Raw genomic sequence first — 25,901 nt, 5'->3', positions numbered from 1 at the left:
AGGGGCTGTTCTCCCTGCATTTCATTGGCAGTATGCTAGACTGTGAGGTCTTCTCAGTTCTAAGTTAATATGCAAAATATTCCCCAGATGCAGAAGTGAACAATTCTGTTTATGTATATATGTGTGCAGCAGTGACTAGACACCCAATCAGTGATCAAGGCCCCCTTGTGCTAGTTGCTGTGCTCACACAAGACAATCCCAGTCCCCAACAAACTTAGTCTTAGAATTTCTTTAGTCATATGTTCATATTGTCTTATTGCTAATTGGTTAGTGTTGGGGAGATTCCAACATTTGCTTTCTGTTACTTCAATTATAAACATTACAAAAACATTTGAATCAACGTTTCTAGTATAATAAAATAACCAACATTCTTGTTTCATTTTATAGCAAAATTAAAGTTTGGGACTTGCAAGCTGCTCTTGACCCTCGTGCCCCAGCCAGTACACTATGCTTGCGTACATTGGTGGTATGTAAACATTGATACATTTGGGGTTTTGCACAATAATACTATTTTATATTTGGCAAAAGTGAACATTTTAATGTTAAATTGTATTGCAAATGCATCGAGTGGCTTGGGGTAGATAAGAAATTCAGCACATCCTGCAAATTCTGCTCTGTTCCCAGAGCTGGGAACAAACAAAGAGGATTGGGCATGCTGCATTGTGCACTGAATTCTTGTTGACTCTGAGCATAGAAGAAAAATTGAGCTGTTAAGCTCTTCTGGCTTGGTATTCTCAAATGGTCCAAAAATGTAATCAATATGACATTGCATCCAAATCATTCTGGTTTCTGGTGTGGTATTTTAATATCATATAAATATTGTACCACTGGCTTTAAATAAATGGACTTCTATTAAATGGAAACAATTTGGAATACTATCAGCCTTCCTTAAACCTTTCTCCTAATTGTAAAAATGGAAAGAATAGATGCAGGAAGGGAGAGGATCTTGTGGTGAGATTACCATAGGAACTCTAATAATTTAAAAGAAGACTACCATATTTTAAGTGGCTACCTTAGCTTTTTTTTTTCTTTCCCCTTTATATTTAAATAAAGGCTTTGATTTATGGCAGTAGTAGGGAAATTGGGTAGCTCATCGTATGGGTCATTGACTATAGAGAGCGTTTCATTTCCAGATTCAAAGCTTGAACCTTGTCCGAGTCAGTAGTGACCAGAAGTCATTGCTTACATGGTATCTATTTGATGGCTTATGTGAAATGATCTTGGCTTGTCCACTTCCTTCAGAAGAGCCCACAGCACAAAAACTGTAATTGGGTCCCTTATCGGCAGTCTTGGCATAGAGATCAAGTATTGAACGGCAGGGGGACTCCACTGACCTCTTATTCTTTGAGTATAATTCAATTACTGTATGTGTTGACTTCAGACTCCAGTCACTGGGTTATCAGTATGGCACCTTTGGCCAGTCATTTAAACATTTTTTAAAAGGTACAATGCCATCACTTACTATGGTGGATCATCAGGGCCAAGTACAGACTTTTGCAGGGTCCTGGTGCCATTTTGGTATTGCGGTTTCTGCAAAGAGTTCCTAGAGGGACCACTTTTAAAATTCTTTCTCAAGAGCGCATGTTGAAACTCTGCCTACTTTTACAAATAACTGGGCCTGGAATGGCTAATGAAGTGCCTTATGGGGACTTGCACAATACTTTAAGTAGCAGCACTGTTAAACATACAAAAAAAATTTGTGCAGTGGATAAACCCTGACAGCTTGTCAGCACTAGCCAATCTTTTTTGTTTAAGTTGCTTACTCTCAGTTGGCAGTCTGTCCAACTGGCTTGTTCTCTCAGCGTTTATCTTTCTGGTTCTCAACTTCATAGTAAAATTCATGGCCTACACAAACTTTATATTGAAGCCACTGTATTTGTGGCAATATTTAAATAGCAGTAATTCTTCTCAGACCTGTGTATGAACCTTGACCAGCAAGTCAAAACTTTCATCTCCAATTTTGTGTCCAAATGAGTGTTTGAGTATGAAATTAGTGAAAGATGATCCATCTCCTGGCCTACTAACTGAACTCTTACTGTTTATAGGAACATTCAGGACGTGTGTTTAGACTCCAGTTTGATGAATTTCAGATCATTAGTAGTTCCCACGATGACACAATTCTGATTTGGGATTTCTTAAATGTGCCACCCAGTGCCCAGAATGAGACACGCTCTCCATCCCGAACATACACTTACATCTCCAGATAACAGTCTGCACTTTACTAGCCTCATAAGGTAAACTCTATTATATTAAATGTATTCTGTACTTGTGTATTCACTGTCATTTTGCCTGGTGCTGGTTATATATCAACTGTCTCTGAGTTTTCCTAATGTATCTGCTGTTGATGTTGCTGCTGTTTGGATCAAGAAGCCTTTGTTGTGGTATCAGGCTTTGGTTCTTAAAGCTTAAAACGTCATAGTATCTAACTCATCTTCTACATCTTCACTGTTGTTCCTCCTGCCTCTAATCAGGTAGTTGATGTACTAACCACTATATTTTTGCAACACATTTACAATTGAGAATTGTAAGAATTTATAACTAGGTAGTTTAAAAAGATATTCAGTTGTCATAAATCTCAAACTGAGAATCAGGGTGGATTTGATTTAAATCACTTGTCAGGAAGATTTGATTTAATCATGGATTTCTACATAAAAGTGCATTCTTGTTAGTTGTTATAACCTTAATACATATTTTTCACAACTCAGAGATAGATGCAGGTTTTATTTTTAGAAGGTACACACTACATTTTTAAAGTGACTTATTTTGAAAAGTTTTCAGATTAGTTTTACAGCTATATCAGAAAAAGAATGATTGTTTGGTTATTTCATTTACCAAAGGTAATTGAAGCAGATAGTTCACCTCCCAATGACTTAATATCTCCAATTCAACAGTTTAATCATTAATATTTGGAGGATTTTCTTGCTATGCTGTATTAGAAGTTGGCAAGCCATTCACAGTCTTTGTTTAATCCTGAGCTGATGGTGTCAAATTTGCAGATGAACTGAAGCTCAGCAGTTTCTCTTTGAAGTCTGGTCCATATGCCAGCAATGCCCCTCTGCTATGTACATCAGCCAAACTGGACAGTCTCTACGGAAAAGGATAAATGGACACAAATCAGATATTAGGAATGGCAATATACAAAAACCTGTAGGAGAACACTTCAACCTCCCTGGCCACACAATAGCAGATCTTAAGGTGACCATCCTGCAGCAAAAAAACTTCAGGACCAGACTTCAAAGAGAAACTGCTGAGCTTCAGTTCATCTGCAAATTTGACACCATCAGCTCAGGACTAAACAAAGACTGTGAATGGCTTGCCAACTACAAAACCAGTTTCTCCTCCCTTGGTTTTCACACCTCAACTGCTAGAAGAGGGTCTCATCCTCCCTGACTGAACTAACCTCGTTATCTCCAGCCTGCTTCTTGCTTGCATATATATACCTGCCCCTGGAAATTTCCGCTACATGCATCCGACGAAGTGGGTATTCACCCACGAAAGCTCATGCTCCAAAACTTCTGTTAGTCTATAAGGTGCCACAGGACTCTTTGCTGCTTTTACAGATCCAGACTAACACGGCTACCCCTCTGATACTTGACACCATGTTAATGAAGTGTGGGGTCTCAATCATACAGAAAGGAGAGTTTGCTGCATAAACAAAACAGGCAATTTTTTCATCAGTTACTATTTTTTGTAATCTGCTGGTTCTTATCACAAACTTATCTATGGTTGTTTCTGGATGATGGAGATTTTTTTCCTTTTTGCTGCAGGTGATATACTGTGGCTATGTGACATACATGATGTGACTGAAACACTATCCTTGGCAGATAACTCTGAAAATATAGAAAATTATGGTGATATTGAAGGTGGATAGTCTTCAGAATCCTGTATGTTGAGGATGGATTCTCCTAAACAATACAAGTCAATGCAGTTATTTAATTATTACCATACTGCTCATTTAGTATTAATCATTGTATTCACTGACACTCAGTAACAATTTAAAGGTGAAATTGTAAAAAAAAATCTGTCTATTTCAGCTATTTATTTTTTATCACAAATGCATCTAAAGTGATAGTACCACAGAGTAACAACTATATTTTTTGCTCAAACATGAGAATTCAAAAATAGTCCAGAAGGAAGACAGGCAGTCCTTAAGAAAGAAGTATGAAATAAAGAAGTTTACCAACCTGAAGATGCTGCATGTTCAGACATGTTCCTTTCATCATCATCAATGCAGCTTCCTCCTGAGAAGGAACACTTCTCATGATTTGTTTCACTGAGGCAACCAGGCCTTGCATTTCTTTGTTGCACTGTTTGCATTTTGCACGTATGCCTTTCTTACCCACAGGTAGAGGAACTTCATTAAAATATTCCCAAACTGAGTCTCTTTTACAGCCTGCTGCCATTATAGGTTTTCCCTTCTAATGAGAGAATGGTATGGTAGATCTCAAATCAATGAAGGCTACACTCAGAAAGACCTCATGACTTCTGGAATAGGCTGCTCAAACAGTTTCACTTTTGTTTCTACTGCCTGTCCCTCCCTTCTCACATTTATCTCCAGACTTCTTGTCCAGATCTATTCCGCCCCCAGCAATCTTCTGTTCATTGAACTTTTTGAAACTTTGCACTTTTAGAGAGAGGTAAGGGATTGACTCTGTGTACACAAATTTGCAGAGGGACAATAGGGTTGAAGTTTGTTATTTCTCACCTCTATTTATTTATTTATTTTAAAACATTTTTGCTGTTAGCAAGCATGTTACCTCTGGAGACCCAAATCCACAGTTTGATAACTGCAAAACTAAGCATCTCTGATGGTACCTTCTAGACTGAGCACTGAGCCCCATTGGGTAGATAGAAAGATTAACCTAAATCATCTATACAGAAGCCCCTGGATCCACATAAGATTGGGTCCCTAATCCTTGAACAGTTGGAACTCATTTACAAAACTTTTCTTAAACATTACATGAATATATTGTCTCATACTATAGAATTAGAATTTATAATCCCTATTCCATGATGAAATCTTTGAGCTATAATTATCTTAATTCAAACTATCTTTAGATAAGTTTTTTTGCCTTAAAAAGCATTTTATCAAAAAAATCAAATTTTTTTATTTTTAAAAAAATCATTGATTTTTATCCACTCTGCTGAGAATGATGTTTGTTAAACCAAAGGTTCTAAAATTACACAAAATTTAAAAATTTGTACAATTTAAAAATAAATGTTTTTACCATTAATTTTAACTACTGTCCATCAGAATTTTTATTAGGTACTTTTGGCAAGTATGCTGTGCTTCCTACCTACACATTTTCTGGTTAGAATGGGAGGATTCTTTCAGAGCCTAAAGCTTATCACACAGTGTGTGAGGAACCTGTGATCCAGTAACTAGACGAAGGGCTCTGGAAGTTGGGACTTTCAGAAGTGCTCAGAGCTGTCCTGATGATGCTATGAGTTCAACCATTTGTTTCAATGGAGAGCAGCGTAAAGCCAACATGAAGCTCTTCTCAATATTCCAGCCTCAGATTCTGTCCTGGGCTGTTCTGCTGGCTCTGTGTGAATTTGGGCATGTCACATAATGCCCCTTTCTACATTAGTAGTATGGAGATGAGAGATTTTCCTTTGGGCAGGGCACATCTGTTGCAGAGCAGATCTGCCCTTTGTCAGAGAACACAGTGACCTGTACGTCAAGATTTTCTTTATACTTCTACCTTCTTTGGGTGCCGTGAGCCTTAATGATCTATAGCACTTTAAAATGCATCATGTGGAAATTGTTATATAACGGAGGCATGCTTGTAAATTACAGTAACACTGAAAAAAGTATTCTTGCACATTTCTATGAAACTAGATTAGAGCCTTTTAGAGTTCAGTTAGATTGTGCTCCTCATTGAGGCTTTTATCTTTCTGTTTCTGGGACTAGCCAGCACTGCCCACCGGTCTCCAGGAAATGGAGATGTATGCCATTTTGACTAATGTTCATCATAAATGACAATTCCCTGTGATAGCCACCAGTAGTAAAGTTTTCAAAATGAAAAAATACATCATGTTAGGAAAAATGAGTTTGAAGCCATCAGAAGAGACTCTCATGAAGTTTGACTGTTTCCATTTCTCTGCAACAGTCAATATATATTTAGTTGTCTAAATATATTGGGTAAAAACTCTGCTGTAGATCCATTTGCTAGATCAATGGAGTCTTTTTCTTATGTCATCCATGTGGTTGCCAACAGTTGCACTTTACTATATATAGCAGTGAATGTTGAGATTTGGAAACAGAGGTTGCCTTACCAGGTCAGACCTGAAGCCTGTACAGTCCAGTATGCTGTCTCTGACAATGGCCAGTACCAGATGCTTTAGAGGAAGGTCAAACACCTCACGGAGTAAAATTATGGAGTAAGCTTGCCCATAGGGCAATTTTTTTCTTACCAGAGGCAATTTGTAGTAATGTGGCTTATGCCCGAAATCATGAGGTTTTCTCTATCTTAAAAAGTGTTTTCCTATCAAATGTAACTGGATAGTCTCATTGTCCATATAAATGAGAAAGACAAGGTGGGTGAGATAATAACTTTGATTGGACCAACTTCTGTTGATGAGAAAGACAAGCTTTCAAGCTACACAACAGAAGTTGGTCCAATAAAAAAAATTACCTCGTCCACCCTGTTTCTCTAATATCCTGGGACCAATAGAACAACACTGCATTCCATATAAATGTCTTTCTTCTTTAAGTCTTGTTAAGCTTATGGCCTCGATATTTTGTAACCATGAGTGCCACAAATTATTTCATTGTTTGCAGAAGACCTTTGATATTTTCTAGGGGGTAGCCTTCTTGTCAGTGAAATGTCTTTTCTTTGCCTAATGAAATTCCATTTTGCTTTTGTTGAGAAGTAAATCATTATAAATGGCAGTTCTCACTTACAAGCTTCAGGAAAATGTGGGCAGCTTATTAAACTAATAACAGATCTCATGAACATTCCAAAGAGAGGGAGGCTGGTTTCTTCCATCCACCTGAACCCAGTGACCCATTTCCCTTCCTCTGGGGGTACCACATTGGTCTGGAGCTCTCTGTCTCCTGAGTGGGGAAGGACAGAAAGAGGGCTATGGCAGGCTGGGCTTCCTCAACACCCAGGACCCAGCATTCCATCTCCAGTAGGATAACAGCCTTCTCCTGCTTCCTGTTACAGACCCGTAGCTCAAGTGGTAGCAGTGTGTGCTGCAATGCTGAACGCTCAGTGTTCAAATCTGCTGATGATGCATGGCTATTAAATGTTTACCTTTTTCCTTAAAGAAAACAAAAATCCCCAAAGAAATGACCAAAAAAATTAAAAAAAGGCTAGAAAATTAGGTTGCAAATCAGTCACTCGAATTAAGAAATGTCATTTTTATGCCCACAGTCTTTTTAATTCTGCTGTCTCTAAATGGGAGTGCCTAATTTACCTTTCCTACACCATTCATTAATTTGAGTACATCTATCGTCTATTCACTTCTTCTCTAAATTAATATTCGTCATCTAAACACTGTAATATAGAAAAAGTTAAATGTGGGCTAAAGGAAACTATAGAAGTTCATGAACAAGCTTTGAGAAATTAAGAATTGTGCTGCAAGACAGTTAAAAGTTGGCATGCATAAAACTCCCTTCTTGGCTGTTTACACTCTCCTTAAAGGAGAAGACCAGAGGTCTAAAAATGACTTTTAGTTTTCTCTGTCTGCTAAATTCATTATGTGTATACCAGGTAGGCAACAAGCTTAAAAGGAATGTCAGCCTGGCCAGGGAAATGGGCGGTTTCAGAGCCCCCTATTAGCTAGTTCCTTCAGCACTGCCCACCTGTGGCTTACAGTGTTTAAAAATTCATATTTGTTTGAATAGCTGCAATGTTACTGCAGTGCCTTCAGTAATGGTGTTGGCCTACCTAAAGTTGCCACTGGTCGAGCCTCTAAGGATGTGATCCAACTCCTATTAAAATGGATAAAGACTACCATTGGCTTTAATGGGAGTTGTGTCAAGCCTAAAGGAATTGCATTCACCATAAACAGGGTAACTTTCATATTACAGATTTCATGGGTCAGTATTTGGGGGACTGCAAATGCTAACCATGTGATTTACACCTTGCCCAAACAATTTCCTTTTTTCTGATTGATTGACACCTTTAGAACAAGCCACCTGGTGGGAAAACCACACTTTCTTATTGACAAAATAAAACAATCCACCAGTTGACATGTACCAATTATATATTTTCCCCCCAACAAGGTATAGATAGTTTTGAATGGCTTAAAGGTTGTGCAGAAATAGGATTGGGAGGGTTATACTGTATTACCTTCCAATCATGGAAGCACTGTCCTATTTTTCATGCCAGTCAGAAGTATAACTACCTAGGCATCTAAAAGTCCAGTATAGTTTATTTCAATCCACTCCTACGCATTTTACTCCATTTGGTCAGCAGTGTACCAGTCTCATGACTTACTTTCACTCTTTCTCTTGCCCCCTCACTTGCAAACTCACTTCGATTACGTTAAGATTTGTTGGTGCAAAATGAAATGGTTTTTGGCACTATTAGCAACTTCCCTGCAGATTCCATACATTTGACACAGTTTGGAGCAGTTTATATGGCTGACTTGTCATATTATGCAGAGAATTGAAAACATGTAAAGCTGCATATCCTTGTAGTTGACTGGTCTTGGTAGTTATGTAATTGTTTCTTGGATAGAAGGAACCACAGTGTCATTTCCCTGAATTTTTTTCATAATCATAATTCAAAAACATAAATCTACATAAAATATCACTGTAAAATATCCAGTATTTTATTATGAAATTTAATGGAACAATTGTATATGCTCCCAAACACTGTTCGTCTCTACATTCTCAAAAGAAGCTTTGTACCCATTTTTACTAGTCTCCGAATGTATATGCCTCTTCAAAGTGGATCATTTTTGACAGCCTTGGCAGGGGGCTATAAGAAAGTTTTATTGCCTTCTGTTGAATTCCTTTTGTTTATTGTAACATGATAAAAATTGTTACCATATGATAGTCTAATATTCTTATATTTAAGCACTGGGGCGGGGGGGGGAAAGATGTTTTAAACTTTCAGCTATGAAAGTCTCATGAATAGAGCACTTCATCAAAGTCTGCAGCATGTTTTTTGGGCATGGAAAGTGAAATTTAACCTTAGATTTAATTATTTTAAGCTTAATTACAGTAAGAATTTTCAGTTTGGAAAAGCTATTTAATCAAATAATGTAATCATATAACTGTGTGAAAAGGTAGCTCTTGTGGAAATATTCTATATCTGATTTGTGGGCTCATTTCTCAAGATCATTAAGTCTCATTTTCATATATAAATATAACAAGTAACTGAACTTAATAGTCCTATTAAAAATAGAATAAAGTTTACATGTTTGGATTGATTTAAACAAAAAGGTGAATGGTTTCAGAAGCCAATTTTCCCAGTGCAACTGTTTAGACCTGTGATTAAAAATTCAATCCAACCAGATATAACCTATGCATATTTTTAATGAAAATGGATAACATTTAGGTCACTTCTGTATAGTGTTGTGTTGTGTGGTGTGTAGAAGAAGAGGGTTGTTTCCTGAGGTGTGTTAAGAGTAGGTTGAAATTCCAGTAGATAAGTTTCAACCTGGAACCAAGGCCTGTTGTGCCAACTACTACACTTCTTCGTCTTCCCCTGCCAGTCCATCCCTAAAGACCTAGCAAAGACTTTTGTTTTATATCACATGTAAGGAAAAGGTCAGTTTAATTCATGTTTATAGGGCTGAATTTTCAAAAGCTTAAAAAGGTGCAGATCCCAATCCGCATACAAATCTGATTTAAAGTATGGTCCAGGTTCCACAATCAATAGAATTAAAATGATGCCCTATAGTGGTGGTATTGTCACCTCTTGAGCCGCTAAGGGTATGTCTACTTTGCTATTAGACACCTGTGTCTGGCCATGCCAGCTGACTCTGGCTTGCAGGGCTCAGACTAAAGGTCTCTTTAATTGTGATGTAGGCACCTGGGACCCTGATCAGTGGGCCAACTGTGGGTGTCTAATTGCGGTGTAGACATACCCTGTACTGATTGCATCATTCTAAAGGAACCCTGGTTCCTTTAACACTTACGATCTAAGGAGTATGTGCTGTACTGATTAGCCTGCTAAAATAAGATGTCTAAATATGCCAATGCCTTCATGTGCGCTCAGAGTGCATGGCGGGGAGGGGGGTTCTGTGATGGATACCAACTAACTTCTGTCATATGTCTACAAATAATAGATTATACTTGGCCTGATTATAGTTTCCATTGTTTCAGCTTGTCTTTATCTTTTTCAGGGTTCCACAATCTTGAACTACTGGATATCTGGCTACTACATGCCTGAAGATGTTGATTCACAGCTAAAGTCAGAATTGGTGATAGATGCTGTGTAGATGCAAAGCAGCGCAATTCTGTATTTCTCTTAATCTTTCCTGCTCCCCTTCAGTCCCCAGAGGTCTCCTCTAAGGAATTTACTACAAATTCACTGACTTCAAGTAGATGAAAATCAGAAGCCTGCTCTTCACCGCAGTGAAAAATCCAAAGCTTCATATGTAAATTGTCCATATAAACTGAACTATGATGGCTTGTTTTCCAGAAATAAATCAGAAGTCAAGAAAGGACTTGGCCTAATTTATATTGCTTTGCACTTTTGTCTGACTTTAAAGAAAAATATTCTCCAGTGAAATTTGGGTGCCAAACACATACCCAGAATGTACAGAGTTTTGCTTTCAAAGTCACCATGCTCCTTTAGACTTCATGACAAATTCAGAGCCTGTTTTGTTTGATAGGGGTGTACATTGGACTATTAGAAATATTTCTGAATGGATCAGTAATATTTTTGGATTACAGTTTACTTGTTTCTGCACCAATACTTTCTTTTAATTTAAACATTACCTGTAAATCAGGCTAGATTATCTAAACTAGTTGTATAGCACCGTCTTTTTTCTTTTAACTGTGCCCTGTAATACAACCGTCCTACTCTTCCTAATGTTTGGTATAGTAAAATCTTTCCATGTGTGCTTGCCTCATAATTTCAAATACTGTATAAGCATGTCGATATAATGTACATAACAGTTTAACCTCCAGGTGCTAGAAGTCAGGATCTCCTGACACTACACACTAATACAAAATGTGTTAGCACTTGGCAGCAGGACATTCTAACTACTGGCACTGAAGGGATTAATATGAATTACATAGAAATATTTCTCTGCAAAAGGAAGTTTTCAGTATTCATTAGAATTTTTTTTAATGGGAACTACATATTTTAAAATGTAATTTCTTAACTTTTTAAAAATTAAAGTTTAATTTATGTTCTGTATCTTATATTTTGTGCCGCAGTATTTAAAAAACATTTGTTTTTTAATTAGTAGGTTGCCACACATGCCTACAGATGTCCTTCCATAGCATTAGTTTGGCTGCTCAATGGAAAAAATGCCATCAGCCAAAGTTACATTTATTTAAATATGTAACTTGTAACAATTGAGGCGGGGTAGAGGCCCCTTCAAGGAAGTACTATGATGACCAGATTTAAAGTTGAATTTAAGATCACTTACCCATAGCTGTTACACTATGACCTTGTTGTGATGCCATGGTCAATGTTTCTCTTCATTAGTATGTCCTTATTAGGAAATGTCTTAGTAGTTCCTTCTTACGTTGTCGTGGTTCTCCTGTTTCTAATTTATACAGTCACATTTATTTAATCATATTTTTCTTTGCGAAAGCAAGACCCAGATAAATGCCATCTTTATAGTATTGTCCTATTAAGTTGCCATGTATGACTACAGTTTTCAGTAGTTTTCTTTAATGCTTAGTTTGAAAATGCACTAAAACCAAGAGTGTGTAAGATATACCTATTGTCCTGGGGGAGAAATATGTTGTCACAGATATGTAGCCAGTCATTTCTCTATCATCATTTGTTGTGTATTTCGTCTTCTGTTGGCAGCACTTTTTGGTTTCAGATTTTCCCTTCTTTGGTCGAGGAGAGTTAAAGAATGTCGGTAACACTTTAGATGACCAGTGATTTAATACTAAACTTCCAGTGCAACAGCTATGGTTAGATGTCATCCACCTTCATGTCAGGCAAATTCAGAATGAAGCGCACATCAGATGTTACTGAAATGTCAGAAAAATGCAACTTAAAGTTAGTCCTCTATTCCATTGAGAGAGGTGTTGGGATCAGTGTTTGTTAGGAAATTCCCTTTAACTTGTTACTACAAAGATATTTATTTCTTCGAGATGATCAAACCTCATGAAGTACAGAAGATATCATGTTTCAATAAGCGTCTGTAAGATCACCTTTTGGTAAGCTTGACAGTAGTTTGTGAAAGTGGCTTACTTTACCCTTTTCATCTAATAGCTTTAATATTAAACTGTTTTTAAAAAAAGACATCCGTTGCAGCCCTGAAGAAACAGCTATTTGTTTATGAAGAATGGAGTCCCTTTTTATGCATGTGTAAGATTAAATTCATGTTTTTCCTTGGGAGATAATGATATTTGAACATGCAGTCTCACCTTCTTTGATTGTGCTTTGTGTAACATAGCAGTGGACTTTGTGATTGGCACCCAAGGAACTTGGCTCCTGGGACTCCTGGCTGCACTCTGGACTTTGTTTTGCTAACCATAATTGAGCAATTGTACATTACTGCTATATTAATGTTTCAAAGCACTGGGATAGTCTAATTCTAACTTGTAATTATGTTTGCCAATGACCCGTTTGGAAAGTTTGTGTATGAACAGCTGATTGAAACTGTTAAATTGTACAGATATTGTTCATGATCTAAAGCTTTGTACCGTGGAATGTGCTTAATAAAAAAATTGAACTTCATTTGTCCAATGAATTGCTAAGTAACATCCTCTAACCCAATGTCAGTATTATGCATTAGTTAATCCAAGCATAATGCATAGTTCCTTCCAATGCTAATTCAAAGCTAATACTCTTAATACAATATTCCTATGCTTTATTGTATTACATCAGTGCTTCTAACCAATAATAGTGATGTGTAGTAATTCAGTGCTGGCTTGGGAGTGGTGTGATGCATAAGACTGAAGGCCAAATACTTCAGAATTTGAAACATGCGTATGGGGGGCACAACTGCATGGCCTGGAACGTGTTAAAACATTTCTAAAATGTTTATCTTAATTCCTTTTAGTTGTTTACTAGCTACAGATCAGAGTCTTACCTAGCTCAACACGTTTATTCCTTGCCCAAACTGGTTCACAAGCAGCACTTAAAGAGTGCTCATGATCAGAAAAGTGACTCAATGTATCTGCTTTACTAAGATTCTACTCTGCCTCATGCAGTGACAGAATTGTCAACTGAGTTCTGATGGATTCTCCAAGCAGTTGGTGGATCTGTGGTGACAATCGGGGGCTCTAATCTGTAGCACATTCTACTAAAGCTGTGGCATCAGTAGAGAGATAAGAGTTTGCATGCTGCCAATTCACAATGTCCAATTGTGGGGGCACTGTGGCCAAAAACAACACACAAGCCTTGTCCTGCTGTGAACCTTGTAAATTAGCTGTGTGGTTTGGTGTGAGTGAGAAGGTGTGGGGAGAGAAGAGAAACCTGGAAGAAATTATATACAAAGTTGTGGAAAGTTGGAAATTTAACCTGTATGGCTGGTCAATATTGGGTGTTAGATACCTCTGTCAATGGTGAATTAACTGTGCAGTTGGCATAATACTGTACAAGCTTCCTACCTATACTTGTGCTCGGTACTGGGGATCACTTTTCTGCAGGTGGTGCCATTTTTTGGGTAAGACTGAAAAGGAGAAGCCATAACCTCAGTAGTTATTAAATGTACCATGAACCTTTTCCTAAAACTAGTGTCCTGGCTAGATCCTAGTTTCGCTAATTACATACCATCTCCCTAAATTACCCCCTATAACTTCAATTGGGTAACTTTATTCTTCATGTCCCATCCTGGTGACAATTGGATAATGTTGTTCAAAATAACTCTTGACTTTCTCTCTGAATATGGATGTATTTCAATGAAAGGGAAGTGATCCCCTATGTATATAATTTTGAATGTTTTTAGCTCATTCTAGATTAGAGGTTCTAAGTAAAAGGTTACAAAACACTAATTTTTCTATATCAGTCTGAAAGTCTCAATGAGTCATCTTATCTGACTAAGCCTTTTAAGCTTGTGAGATTTCTTGTTTTTCGGTTGTTGTTTTTTTTTAAATCCTAGAATGTAAGACTTTCTAGGTCTAGATGCACTCAGACTAAACTTCTTCAAAAAGTTTTATATCTGGTTCTTACTAGGGTGGCCTTTGATTTTCTTTGCAGTCAGCACTATTTGTGATACAAAATAACATCAGATATTTCTGCCTTGTTACCAGTGTAATTTTGTACTAAATTAGTCAAGACATCATCTTTGCTTGGTGTGCTCACACCCTTGTATGATCTCAGGATTCCTCTTGACTTCTTTTTCTTACCATAATTGAGAATGATATGTTGTGCTATGCATGATGCAGCAATAGTGGCCCAAAATATCAGGCTCAGAGCACAGGGCATCCTGCAGCCAAAAATGAGGAACATCTGGAAATGGGTGGAAAGGAGACTGAAAATGATCCAGTTTCAAGGTCTGAGTTAGCCTTGTATATTAAAACAAACACACACTTCATAGTAGACGTGGGCTTGATTCTTTCCCCTCCACTTCTTCCCCACTTGTTCCTTTGTCAAATTTCATTGTTACTAGGCACTGTGTATAGTTGCTCCTTGATAACCTATGGAAAAAAACAAGTCTCAACTGTTGATCTGTTTTCATAACTAGATCACTGTTAGATCCATCTGTTCATTGCTGGGAGGTTTTTTCAGAGATCCTGATTAGTCCAATGTAAGAAACACCATTGTTCCACAGGGAAAAAGATGGGTAATGTGCAGTTTACTGAGAGTTCTAGGATGATGGTGTGGGTTTAATCTTGAAAACAAGGTCCCATCTGCTGTGTGTACATATTAAAAATCCTCTGATGCCTGAAGACCAAGGGGGTTTCCCTGATCTCCGTCTTTTCTACCTCAAGTGTGCCATGCACTAATTTATCTGCTGATCAGCAGACAGGCACCCTGGAATTGGCTGCATTCAGAGGCAGTTTATGTACATAATTTCTAAAGAATTTAGAGATGGAAGGTGCTGTGTATTTGTGAATTATTACAATTGTATTGTGACCCAAGAAATTTTTTAAACTTGCAGGTGAAAACATAGTGCCCTCAGTGTCTAGTCTGATGGAGTTGTGAATTGGAACTGTAGGCTTCCAATTATAACAGGGGTAGGCAACCTATGGCATGTGTGCCGAAGGCGGCACGTGAGCTGATTTTCAGTGGCACTCACACTGCCCGGGTACTAGCCACCAGTCTGGGGGGTTCTGCATTTTAAATTTAATTTTAAATGAAGCTTCTTAAACATTTGAAAAACCTTACGTACTTTACATACAATAATAGTTTAGTTATATATTATAGACTTATAGAAAGAGACCTAAAAACGTTAAAATGTATTACGGCATGCAAAACCTTAAATTAGAGTGAATAAATGAAGACTCGGCACACCACTTCTGAAAGGTTGCCGACCCCTGAATTATAACATCAAACAAAGAATACTTGGCTTTGGTGATCAATGCACTGATTGTTCATTTAAGTTTAATTCCCATAAATCTCATTTCAAGTCACCAGCAGCAGAGGTTGGCTACTGTACAAGTGTAATTTTGAGCTAGATAATAGTGCACATCCCAGCAAGGTGCTAGGAAAAGGATCTTTACTAAGCTAGATTTATTTCAATGAGAGAGATTTTGATGAACCTCCCTTACCCTGGCAATGCAGAGTAATTATTCAGTGCCTGCCTGATAGTCTTTCCTGCTCGTTAACATGGCCCTGTCCCTAACCCATCAGTTTGATCTGTGCTAAAACAGTATCAAGTCTTCGTATAGAATTTGATCTATGTATTTAATGTGACCCTCTGTCTTATCAGAACTAAATAAACTAAATCCAGCACTCAGGCTACATCTGCATGTGGGATTTTGAGAGACGATAAATTTCAGAGAGGGAACCCACAGCCAGGGCTGCCTCCTCAAACTCTTCTAGGTCTAATAAATTGTCTAGTGTTGCATATGTACAGGAAGATCTCAAGTGTTCGTATAGATTCATAAATTTTGAGGTGAGAAAGGGCCAGTGAGATCACATACCTGCATTCCATAGGCCATGGATTCACTGAGTAATCACCCAGTAATTTTGCCCATAACTTCTGTGTGAGCTATATTTTTCTTTTTTGAGTGTTTGCACAAGTCAATCCCATTGTAGGGGTGTGTGTGCCCACGCGCACAGTTGTCAGAGGCATTTGCCTTAGCGGTATCTGTAGGGTCAGCTGTGGTGCCCCCTTGAATGGTGCACTCATGTGTCGGTATGTTAGGTGCCGCCGACCCTACGCCTTCTCAGATCCTTCTTACCGCCCATGATGGTTGGTTGGAGCAGCTTGTCTTGCAGATCGCAAGAGCATTAGTGGTTCTTTACAGCCTTTATCTTCTTTGTATATAGTTTGTAGGTACTTAGCCAGCTATTAAGTTAAGTGTTAGGTTAGTTGGTAGTTAGAGTCCTGACTGGGACATCATCCTGGAGCTGGGCAAGCCCTGCTTTCCTGGCTTCAAACCATGCTCGATATCAGTGACCCCCATGACAGCTGCTTGAAGTGTTTGTGGGTATTCCCATAGAAAGGACAAGGGTCAAATCTGTAAAAGCTTTCGACCTAGAATCCAAAAGGAGCGGGATATCCGCTTGAGGGCCCTCCTCATGGAGGCTGTGCTTTGTCCTCCATTGGAGCCCTCCCACTTGGACCCTATGACAAGCACTTCAGCTTTGGTGTGGAGTACACCACTGGCACTGGGCTCCACCCGATACTGTTCCCCCTCACTGGTGCCTAAGAAGCAGCAAAGAAGAAGAGCTCCCTGGCACCAGAAGGAAAAAGGGCTTTGGGCAAAGGACTGATGTCAGTCCATGTGCCTGCCCTAGAGCTTCACAGGGGTACCGCGGAGGCCAGACCCCTCCAGCCTGACCAGGGATCCGGCTCCAGGGGTCCTGGTCTCTCCAAGGGCCCTCATTGTGTGAAGTGGCCCTGGCAGCTAAAGGACAAGTAGGCCAACCGGCACTGCAGGCACCACACCAGGCAGCAGACGTGGCTAAGACCCCAGCATCTAAGGGCAAGCTGATCATGCACCTTCTCATCTCATCACGAGTGGTCTCTCCATCCAGAAGTGGTCAGCTTCATCTTCCACAAGTGGGGGAACTCCCCAAGTGGACCTGTTTGCGTCCCGACAGAACAGGGAATGCCACGTTTTCTGCTCAATTCAGGGGATCAACAGAGGCTCTCTGTCAGATGCTTTTCTGCTCCCATGGTCGGGGGCTCTGTTTTATGTCTTCACCCCAGTACTGTTAATTCAGAGTCCTCATGAAGATCAAGCAGGACAGGGCGAAGTGATCCTCATTGCGCCAGTTTGGCTGCGCCACCACTGGTTTGGCACACTGCTGGACCTCTCGGGGGCTGTTCTGTTACAGCTCCTGCTCCGGCCAGACCTGCTGTCTCAAAACCGTGGCAGTCTTCTGCATCTGAACCTGGCAATGCTGCACCTGATGGACTGGCTGCTGCATGGTTGAATGAGCAGGAGCAGCAGTGCTCGACTGATGTCCAACAGATCCTGTTGGGCAGCAGAAAGCCCTCCACCAGAGTGACCTACCTGGCCAAATGGAAGTGGTTTGCCTGCCGGACCTTGGATAAAGGCATTTGGGCTGAGAGGGCCTCACTGCAGTTAATCCTGGACTACCTGCTGCATCTCAAGTTCCAAGGCCTATCCCTTTCATCTATCAAGGTCCACTTGGCCGCTATTTTGGCCTTTCATCCGCTGCTTGAGGGTATCCATTTTTGCCCAGGACATGACGGCCAGGTTCCTCAAGGGCCTTCAGTGGCTCTACCCGCACGTCAAGGACCCTGTTCCTCTGTGGGACCCAAATCTGGTGCTGTTGCAGCTCATGGACCCCCCTTCGAGCCTCTGGCTTCCTGCTCTCTCCTTCTGTCTTGGAAGGTCTCGTTGCTGGTCGCAGTAATATCCACTCACTGGGTCTGAGATTAGGGTGCTCACCTCGGAACCGCCCTGTGTATGGTCTTATACAAAGACAAGGTCAAGCTGTGGCCGCACCCAACTGCCCAAGGTGGTCTCTCAGTTTCATACAAGTCAGGACACTTTCTTATCTGCCTTTTTTCTAAAGCCATGTAAGTCGGAGGAGGGGCGTAAGCTGCATCCCCTAGACATCAGGAGGGCACTAGCCATCTACATTGAAAGGACCGAGCCATTCTGCAAGTCAACACAATTGTTCATCGCGGTGGCTGACAGGATGGAAGGTCGTCCGATGTTCACTCAAATTATTTTTTCTTGGATCACCGCCTGCATTTGCTGCTGCTATGATCTGGCAAAGGTGCCACCCTCGGTGATTGTCATCGCCCACTCGACCAGGGCGCAGGCCTCTAAGGCAGCTTTTCTGGCCCAAGTGCCTATCCAGGACATTTGTAGAGCAGCCACCTGGTCATCTGTCCACACTTTTACATCCCATTACGCGCTTACCCAGCAGGGACAATGCTGGTTTCAGTAGGGCAATATTACAAGCCACTAAACTGTGAACTCTGAGCCCACCTCCGAGAATACTGCTTGTCACCTAGAATGGAATTTACATGAGCAATCCCTTGAAGAAGAAAAAATGGTTACCTACCTTTCATAACTGTTGTTCTTTGAGATGTGCTGCTCATGTCCATTCCATTATCTGCCCTCCAACAGAGGGGTAAGAGTTGCCGGCAAGAAGGAACTGAAAAGGGTGTAGGGTCAGCGGCACCTAATATACCAACGCATGAGTGCGGCATTCAAGGGGGCACCACAGCTGACCCTACGGAAACCGCTAAGGCAAAAGTCTCTGACAACTGTGCATGTGGGCGTGCACACACCTAGAATGGAATGGACATGAGTAACACATCTTGAAGTACAACAGTTACAAAAGGTAGGCAACTTTTTTTACAAGCACAGCCTGTCTTGATTTAAACATTACAAGTGATGGAGAATTCACTAGATTCCTTGCACCATATGTGTTTTCTGGGAAGTCCCGCTGAACAGATGGTAGCACTGGGGTGGATTGTTTCTAGAATTCCATAGTGTAGACATGGCCTGCAGATAAACAAGGTTTTGTAGAGAATTAGGGTCTAAATTTTATACGCAACAGAAAATTGGCTTCTGAGCCAGCGTTGATTCTGTGTAATGCCATGTAAGAAACTGCTTTGTTGGGTCTGTTTCTCATATTTAATTACAATCCTCCTTAAACCCTAAAATAGGTGCTTCTCAACCTTTTCCATACCAGCCCCTCTCTTCCCCCGACACGTTCATTTGACAGTATGGGAAGGGCAAGGCACTTGAGACTCCCTCCCCTAGAACCATGATTGTGCTGCAGGTCTTGCTTTTTTGGAGCTCTGTTGTCTTGTGAAGGTGACACATGGTGGCATGGAATATGGAATGAGAGCTGCTTGCTCAGAGTCCTTATGCTAACGTCTTGAATATTTTGGCACAGAGTGTGTGCTGAGAAATAACCAAAAATAAAGAATTGTAACTAGCTTGTTGGAAAGGCAGAGTGAGGGTAGAAACTTCTGCTTAGGCACTTGTGTGTCCACATAAACAAGTTATTCAAAGCAAAATTAATCTGCATAAGCATGTGCGATAGCTAGAAAAACAGCCACTCTACAAAGAGGTTGGTTGTGTAGATTGTCAGATTAAATCACACGCCATTTTGGTTTGGTTGGTCACCCTCTCCAAACCAGAGCTCTATCAATGGGTTTAACTTTAGGAATGGGTGCCAATTAGATCTAGTTACTCACCCAATTAAATCTTATTGGGTGGTTTAACTTTATCGTTCTCAATCAGTGGGATGTCTAGAATCTTGTTCTACGGGATGGGGTAGTGTATTAGGTTGCTGGAGATGGGTATGAGCTGAAGAATCACTGGAGCACTTAAGGACACTGATGTATAATGTAGCTAGAGCAGGGGTTTTCCAAACTTTTTGCTGGCATGGCCCCATTGTAATGAAATCTTTCCTGTTGAGACCCTAGACAGCATGGAGGACCCCATTTTGAAGAGCAAAATGGCATCCTCTGCTCAGCGTGACCTCACACGCACCATACGTGTGAGGTCACACCGAATGGAGGAAAAACTGGTGTCCTCTGCACAGCGTGATCTCATAGGTACGATTGCATGCAAGGTCACACTGTGTGGAGTATCGGGGGTAGCCGTGTTAGTCTGGATCCACAAAAACAACCAGGAGCCAAGTGGCACCTTAGACTAACATTTATTTGGGCATGAGCTTTCGTGGGTAAAAAAAACCCTCACTACGTCAGATGCATGGAGTGAAAGTTACAGATGCAGGCATTATATAATGACACAGGATGAGAAGGGAGTTACCTTACAAGTGGAGAACCAGTGTTGACAGGGCCAATTCAATCAGGTTGGATGTAGTCCACTCCCAATAATAGATGAGGTGTCAATTCCAGGGGAGGCAAAGCTGTTTTTGTAATGAGCCAGCCACTCCCAGTCCCTATTCAAGCCCACATTAAATTTGCAAATTAATTTTAGTTCTGCTGTTTCGCTTTTAAGTCTTTCTGAATTTTTTTTGTTCAAGAATAGTTATTTTTAAATCTATTATAGAATATCCAGGGAGGTTGAAGTGTTCACCTAGTGGCTTTTGTATGTTACCATTCCTGATGTCCGATTTGTGTCCATTCTTTTATGTAGGGACTGTCTGGTTTGGCCAATGTATATGGCAGAGGGGCATTGCTGGCACATGATGGCATATATAACATTAGTAGATGTGCAGGTGAATGAGCCCTTGATGGTGTGGCTGATGTGGTTGGGTCCTCTGATGGTGTCGCTACAGTAGATATGGGGACACTAGGCAACGAGGTTTGCTACAGGGATTGGTTCCTGGGTTGGTGTTTCTGTGGTGTGTAGTTCCTGGTTAGTATTTGCTTCAGGTTGGGGGGTTGTCTGTATTCAAGGACTGACCTGTTTCCTGAGGTCTGTGAGAGTGAGGGATCGTTTTCTAGGATAGGTTATAGATCATTGCGCATTATCAATGCTTGCACACTAAAGCTGGGACAAGTAACAGAGGAATGGGGTGGTGTACGCCCAGCCTCCTTTTTCCCAGGGGTAAAGTGGTGATTCTGCTTTCCCCCAACCCTGTACCCCTCTGCCAGTGGTTTGTTTGATTGCAGCTTGTGCTTGCTCATAAGAGTCTGCATACCCAGCTAATTCACCCACTGCATCCACCTTTTTGTCCCACAAATACTGGTATGTCATCACTGCACATATTCAGGAATTGTTCCTGAGTAACCAAATCACACATTCCTTCAAAGCTAGTAATGCCTTTCCCCCTCACCCATTTATCTACCAAATCTCTCATTTCATTTACATAAGCCACATTACTCAATCCAGATCCACTCTTAAGACTCCTGAATTTAACCCTGTAGGTTTCAGGTATAACCTGAAACTGTTTCAAAACTAGTTCCTTAAATTTACCATAGTTTGAAGCATACCAATCGCCTAGAACTGGAAGGGACCTTGAAAGGCCATCGAGTCCAGCCCCCTGCCTTCACTAGCAGGACCAAGTACTGATTTTGCCCTGAGATCCCTAGGTGGCCCCCTCAAGGATTGAACTCACAACCCTGGGTTTAGCAGGCCAATGGTCAAACCACTGAGCTATCCCTACCCCCATCATCAATAGGCATCTTATTGAATATGTCCAGAGCTCTGCTGGTCAATTTTGTTATCAATGTGGTCATCTTTTGGTCTTCAGGGATCGCATGGAGGGTGCACAGTCTTTCAAAGGTGGCAAAATATTTGGCACTATCGCTGGATTCATCATACTGTGGACATAGTCACTCCCATTTGTGGATTTTTGGGGAAGTGGAGCCAGCAGGTGGAGGGTTTTGTCTCTTCAACTCCATAGCTGTTTTTCTCCCTGGCTGTTTTTGCTTCCGTAGCTCTCTTGTGGGCAGCTTCCACCCTGGCTGTTACTGCCTCCATAGCTCTCTTGTGGGCAGCTTCCACCCTGGCTGTTTCTGCCTCCATAGCTCTCTTGTGGGCAGCTTCCACCCTGGCTGTTTCTGCCTCCATAGCTCTCTTGTGGGCAGCTTCTTCTGCATTAATTTCTAATTGTCTTAATTCCATCAGTCTCTTATGTTTTCTTTCTCTCTTGCTTCCTGTCTAGCCAGCTCTAGTTTAGTAGCTGCTTCACTGGTAGTCATTTTCCTGCTTTCCTGTGCTGGGCCATACCCTCTCTACAGTTCACTGAAACTAGGATGCACTCAGCTCAGGGGCTTCTTAGTTAATAGAGACTTTCCCGGTATCCAGTGTTCAGACGTTCTGGGTAATTAGCAACTTGTGCAGGTTTAGCTTCTTTTGATCTTCCCTCTTACTTATTTTGCTTCCTTTTTCTGTCCCTACTTCCCTTGCCCAAAATAAGCAAACAGAAAATAACAAACCAGTAACCACTTTGTCTGTTCTCCAGCCACCACACTTAAAACTCATGTAAAATCACTACCAGTATCTCAAAGCAATCAGCTGTGCACAGATCCTGCTGACTACGCCACTGTGACAGGTTAGATCACAGAACCCCCCTTGGCAGCTGCCACCTGATGTGTCAAGACTACTTCTGCCCCTGCTTTCCTGCCCTGTCAGGCAGGGCACTGAAGTCCTAAGCGGGTTTGAGCCAGACTCGCTAGCCTGCTGCAAACCCAGACCCAGGTCTGAACCACATCCCCTAATAGCTATAGGCTAGACTGAAAGCAGCTTACAGAAGCGTTCTTGTCTTTAACACTCAGATGCCCAAGTCCCAATGGGGTCTAAAACCCAAATAAACCCATTTTACCCTGTATAAAGCTTATACAGAGGAAACTCATAAATTGTTCACCCTCTATAACATGGATAGAGAGAGATCACAGCTGTTTGCCCCCCAGGTATTAACAGATACTCTGGGTTAATTAATAAGTAAAAAGTGATTTTATTAAATACAGAAAGTAGGATTTAAGTGGTTCCAAGTAGTAGCAGACAGAACAAAGTGAATTATCAAGTGAAATAAAATAAAACACACAAATTTAAGCCTAATACAGTAATGCAACTGAGTACAGATAAGATCCTCACCAGTTCCAGAATGCTTCCTTTTACAGACTAATCTCCTTTTAGTCAGGGTCCAGCAATCACTCACACCCCTTGCAGTCACTGTCCTTTGTTCCAGTTTCTTTCAGGTATCTTTGGGAGTGGAGAGGCTCTCTTTAGCCAGCTGAAGACAAAATGGAGGGGTCTCCCCTGGGCTTAAATAGACTTTCTCTTGTGGGTGGAACCCCCTCCTCTCTCCTATGCAAAGTCCAGCTACAAAATGGAATTTTGGAGTCACCTGGGCAAGTCACATGTCCATACATGACTGAGTTCCTTACCAGCCAAGCCACATTCCTGGGAAAGCCCAGATATGGATTGGTGTCTCCAAGTTCATTGTTGGCTTAAGTGTTTTTTGATTGGGCACTTACTAAGAATAGTCTTTTCTCAGGAAGCTGACCAACTGCTTCACTACAGCCTACTTAGAATCAAACAAGTATACAGCCAATATTCATAACTTCGAATACAAAAATGATACATGCCTACAAGTAGGCTTAATAGATTCAGTAGATCATGACCTTTACAGAGATCTGTTACATGGCATATGTAGCTGTCAAGATTCCTTCCCCACTCTGAACTCTAGGGTACAGATGTGGGGACCCACATGAAAGACCCCCTAATCTTATTTTTAGCAGCTTAGGTTAAAAACTCCCCAAGGCACAATTTCTCTTATACCGTGGATTAAGTAACACTGCCACCACCAAGTGATTTAAACAAATATTTAGGGAGGGCCACTTGGAGCCCTCCCTTCCCCAAATATACCCCTAAACCCCTTTTCCTGGACAGGCTTGAGAATAATCCCCCAAACCTCTACACCCCCTTTCCTGGGGAGGCTTGAGAATAATATCCTCACCAATTGGTACAGGTGAACACAGACCCAAACCCTTGGATCTTAAAACAATGAAGAATCAATCAGGTTCTTAAAAGAAGAATTTTAATTGAAGAAAAGGTAAAAGAATTACCTCTGTAAAATCGGGATGGTAAAGTACTTTACAGAATAACAAAAGACTCAAGAACACACAGGATCTCCCCTCTAGGCAAAATCTTAAAGTTACAAAACCAGGCATAAACCTCCTCTTACACAAAGGATAACACAAGCCAAAATAAAAGTAAACTAACGCATTTCCTTGCTAAATACTTACTAACTTTATAGGAACAGGATTGCTTGCTTGCTTCCTTGATCTGTGTCCGGCAAAAGCCCACAGAACAGACAAAGCCTGTCTCCACCCCACCCCCCAGATTTGAAAGTATCTTGTTGCCTCATTGGTCCTTTTGGTCAGGTTTCAGCTAGGTTACCTGAGCTTCTTAACCCTTTACAGGTAAAAGAGGAATTAACCCCTTACAGGGTAAAGAGGGATTTTATGCTACCCTTAGCTGTATGTTTGACAGTAGCATAAAACACATTCTAATTATGTTATATATCTATATATACACACCGCTACCTCAATATAACACAAATTTGGATATAAGGCGGTAAAGCAGTGCTCCGGGGGGGGCAGGGCTGCGCACTCGGGTGGATCAAAGCAAGTTCAATATAACATGGTTTCACCTATAACACGGTAAGATTTTTTGGCTCCTAAGGACAGTGTTATATCATGGAATTGGTGTGTACATATATACACATTCATAAGCATAAAGCCTTATGGGTGGCACCATCACAGTAAAGTACATTGATGGAGATAGTTTCAAAGAAATTTTTTGTTTTGCAAAGAACTACCAGGTCCTATGACTGGAGAGGAAATTTTCAGTGTGACAACGGCCTACCTTGAGGAAGGAGAACTTCACAGTTTGTAGTGATGGGGTAGCCTCTATGACTGGCTAAGTGAAGGTGTTTGTAAGCAAGGTAAGTGAACAAAACCCAGATGTGCTGGTGACCCACTGTTTGCTGCACCATGAAGCTCTTATTGCCAAAACACTGCCAGGTGAACTGTCTTCAGTGTTAGATAGAGCAGTAATTATACTGAACTTTATAAAATCGTGGCTCTTAAAATCACGCCTTTTTTCCTTCCCATGTAAGGAACCGAGAAGAGAGCACCAGAGTTTACTTTTGCACACTGAAGTATGCTGGCTTTCCCATGGAAAAGTTCTCTCACGCTTGTATGAGCTGAGAGAGGAGATCAAAATGTTCCCAACGTCGGAGAAATAATGTACATAGATTTGATCACTGATATGACATGCTGCGCAAAACTTGCTTACCTGCAGGGGCGGCTCTAGGTATTTTGCCGCCCCAAGCATGGCAGGCAGGCTGCCTTCGGCGGCTTGCCTGCGGGAGGTCCCTGGTCCCACGGTTTCGGCGGTGCGCCTGTGGGAGGTCTGCCGAAGCCGTGGGACCAGCGGACCATCCGCAGGCATGCCACCGAAGGCAGCCTGCCTGCCGCCCTCGCGGTGACCGGCAGAGCACCCCCTGTGGCTTGCCGCCCCAGGTACATGCTTGGCGTGTTGGTGCCTGGAGCCGCCCCTGCTTACCTGGCTGATATATTCTGCTACATCAATGAAATGAACAGGAAAATGCAAGGTAGAAATGAGTATGTTCTCGCCAGCACAGATAAACTGCATGGGTTTAGGTCTAAATTACCCTGATAGTGCGAAAAAGTAGAAAAGGAACAATAGAAATTCCTTTCTTGGCAAATGCAGCAGATCCTGCTAGCAGTATTTTGGTCAAAATCAG

The 25,901-nt window shown here is 41.0% G+C and overlaps 1 protein-coding gene and 1 long non-coding RNA gene across 5 annotated transcripts in view; one reads left to right on the top strand and one right to left on the bottom strand.

Annotated features, from left to right (window-relative positions):
• Nucleotides 1–12,836, top strand: part of FBXW11 (F-box and WD repeat domain containing 11) — a 132,083-nt gene extending 119,247 nt beyond the window's left edge. For all 4 annotated transcript variants that reach the window (XM_039485210.1, XM_039485212.1, XM_039485211.1 and 1 more), the window contains 3 exons: nt 388–466; nt 2,046–2,234; nt 10,309–12,836. In XM_039485210.1, coding sequence (XP_039341144.1) covers nt 388–466; nt 2,046–2,207 — 241 coding nt within the window. In that variant the 3' untranslated portion in view covers nt 2,208–2,234; nt 10,309–12,836. The remainder of the gene's footprint in view (nt 1–387; nt 467–2,045; nt 2,235–10,308) is intronic.
• Nucleotides 12,837–14,611: 1,775 nt separating this feature from the next.
• Nucleotides 14,612–25,901, bottom strand: part of LOC120370887 — a 67,750-nt gene continuing 56,460 nt past the window's right edge. The window contains exon 6 of the long non-coding RNA XR_005584037.1: nt 14,612–14,740. This is a non-coding gene — a long non-coding RNA (uncharacterized LOC120370887). The remainder of the gene's footprint in view (nt 14,741–25,901) is intronic.

This window comes from Mauremys reevesii, linkage group 8, assembly GCF_016161935.1.
Source record: "Mauremys reevesii isolate NIE-2019 linkage group 8, ASM1616193v1, whole genome shotgun sequence".
In the NCBI taxonomy this organism is placed as follows: Eukaryota; Metazoa; Chordata; order Testudines; family Geoemydidae; genus Mauremys; species Mauremys reevesii.
This window is presented reverse-complemented; position numbering and strand designations above follow the sequence as displayed.